The 2,245-nt window shown below is 41.0% G+C and overlaps 1 protein-coding gene across 1 annotated transcript; it reads right to left on the reverse strand.

Annotated features, from left to right (window-relative positions):
- Nucleotides 1-454: 454 nt before the first annotated feature.
- Nucleotides 455-1,504, reverse strand: LOC143034101 (serine/threonine-protein kinase pim-3-like). Its single transcript, XM_076200044.1, has one exon. The coding sequence runs from the start codon at nucleotides 1,502-1,504 to the stop codon at nucleotides 455-457; it is 1,050 nt and encodes a 349-aa protein (XP_076056159.1).
- Between the last annotated feature and the right edge of the window lie 741 nt (nucleotides 1,505-2,245).

Here is a 2,245-nt window from a genome sequence, read left to right on the forward strand (position 1 = left end):
TTTTTCACATTTGACGTCCCTTTTCTGCTTTCTTTTTCTCTAATCATTATGGATATGTTTTCATGGTCTCTGGCTATCCATGTATGGCTCTTCCAGAGGTACTCTTTGCCCTTATTTTGACTTCAGGTTGCATTCAGCTCTTCATGTCTCTCCTTATTCTTTTTCTCTGATTTTTTTTTCTCTCTTTTCGTCTATTTACATTACTTTCCCCCTGAACTAGGCCTGGCTCTTTCAGATTTTCTCTTCTTTAGTCTGAATTAACTGAGACTTTTTTGGTTTGTGTCTCTGACCAAGAATCCATAATTATGGAAGCTTTATTTCTTAATGTAAGAATGGTAAGCTCTTTAAGATCCCAGGAAGCTTTTGACCTGCGCTCATGTAGCACTTCCGTCACTTTTAGTGTTTAAATGGAGCCGTTTACGAGAGGGGTCGTGTTGTTCTTTAGCGGGCTAAATCATTCTCCTTTCTTCTGCTTCTTCTGCTTTCCAAAAGTACCGCCGCAATCCTCCGAAGCGTACTTAGCTTCTGATAAGCTTCGTTTGTTGGCGTTCTTCTCTTTGGGGGTTTTGTACGTTTCTTTCGCCCTGCCATTCTTCTTCTTGTCCTTCTGCAGAGCCATTTTCTTGAGCACTTTTGATGGGAAGAGCTTTGGGTCGGGGGGCTCGATCTGGGAGCCGCTGCCAGGACCCTTGAGCCACGGGTGCCGCACGATGCCGTCAAGTGTGGGGCGCTTCCAAGGGTCCCTGGCGAAACATCGCATCATCAGTTTCCGACACGAAGGGGGAACGTCTTGCGGGAAGGGCGGGTTGGCCTTTTCGATATCGTCTTCATCGTAGAAGGGATCATCCTGGCAGACCAGATAGTACAGGAGGGTCCCGAGACTCCAGACTGTCGCCGGGACGTGCAGGAAGTCCCCTCCGTCGATGTATTCGGGAGGCAAGTAGATCATCGTCCCGCCCGTGTCGGTCCCTTTGTAGCTCTTGACTCTTTCCCCACACCCGAAGTCGATCAACTTCGTCCTGAGCTGCCCAGTGTTCGGATCCTCGTAAAGTAGGATGTTTTCAGGCTTAAGGTCCTTATGAGACACGCCTGAATTTAGACATCCATGGACCGTTTTGACGATATCCACGAAGAGCCTTTTAACGTCTTTGATGGGCAGTTTACCAAACTTTTCCATGTGGTCATATAGTGATGTCGCTTTCGGGACTAGCTCCATCACCATGTAAAAGTTCCCATCGCAGGTGAAGAAGTCATACAACTCGATGACTCCGGGAACGCCTTGGACCTTCTGCAGCAGAATGGCCTCCAGGGGCATCCTCTTTCCTTCGTGTCTTCCCCAGGAGAGAACGCGGGAGAGAGGCATTTCTTTGATCGCTACCTGAGAGCCGCTGGAGAGGTTCCTCGCAAGGTAGACGCACCCGAATTCGCCCTTACCGAGGGTGTCCTGCACTTCAAAGAGGGTTCTCCAGTGAGGGGTACTGCTGCCGCCGTTGTCGTTGTTCATCGCTCTCCAAAGATCTTCGACCACGGCGGTCGCGTCGTCCGATCACGTGACCCGAGGTCGCATCATAGATGGGGTCACTCAACACACTTACGTTCTTCTGCCATTACGTGATACAAATTCCAGCACCAACCGATATTATCTATCATTGACAGCATGTTTGTGTGTATGCGAGGAAGAGAGTAAATTTATAAATATATATATATATATATATATATATATATATATATATATATATATATATATAAATATATACACACATATATATATATATATATGTGTGTGTGCAAATATATATTCATATATATATATATATATATATATATATATATATGTATGTATGTATGTATATAATATATATATATATATATATATATATATATATATATATCATATAGATATATATTCATATATATATATATATATATAAATATATATATATATATATATATATGTATATATATATATATATATATATATATGCAGAGACATTCTGACAGGTTGACGTAAGTGGAGTAGGAAAAACAGGAGGCTTAATCTTGAGTTTATTCCTGTCTAGTTTCACAGCTATGCTTTTTTCAAAGGAATATATATATACATATATAGATATATATACATATATATATACATATACATATATATATGTATATTTATATATATATATATATATAACACAGGAACCCACAGTCGGAGAAAGAATAAACTTCGAATAAAGAATAATCCTATATTTCGGCTATCAACTAT

The sequence above is a fragment of the Oratosquilla oratoria genome, chromosome 16 (genome assembly GCF_046742065.1).
Source record: "Oratosquilla oratoria isolate Oo_2021 chromosome 16, ASM4674206v1, whole genome shotgun sequence".
Classification (NCBI taxonomy): domain Eukaryota; kingdom Metazoa; phylum Arthropoda; class Malacostraca; order Stomatopoda; family Squillidae; genus Oratosquilla; species Oratosquilla oratoria.

Coding starts and splice junctions, on each gene's coding strand:
- LOC143034101 (XM_076200044.1), bottom strand. CDS start 1,504: ATGAACAACGACAACGGCGGCAGCAGTACCCCTCACTGGAGAACCCTC.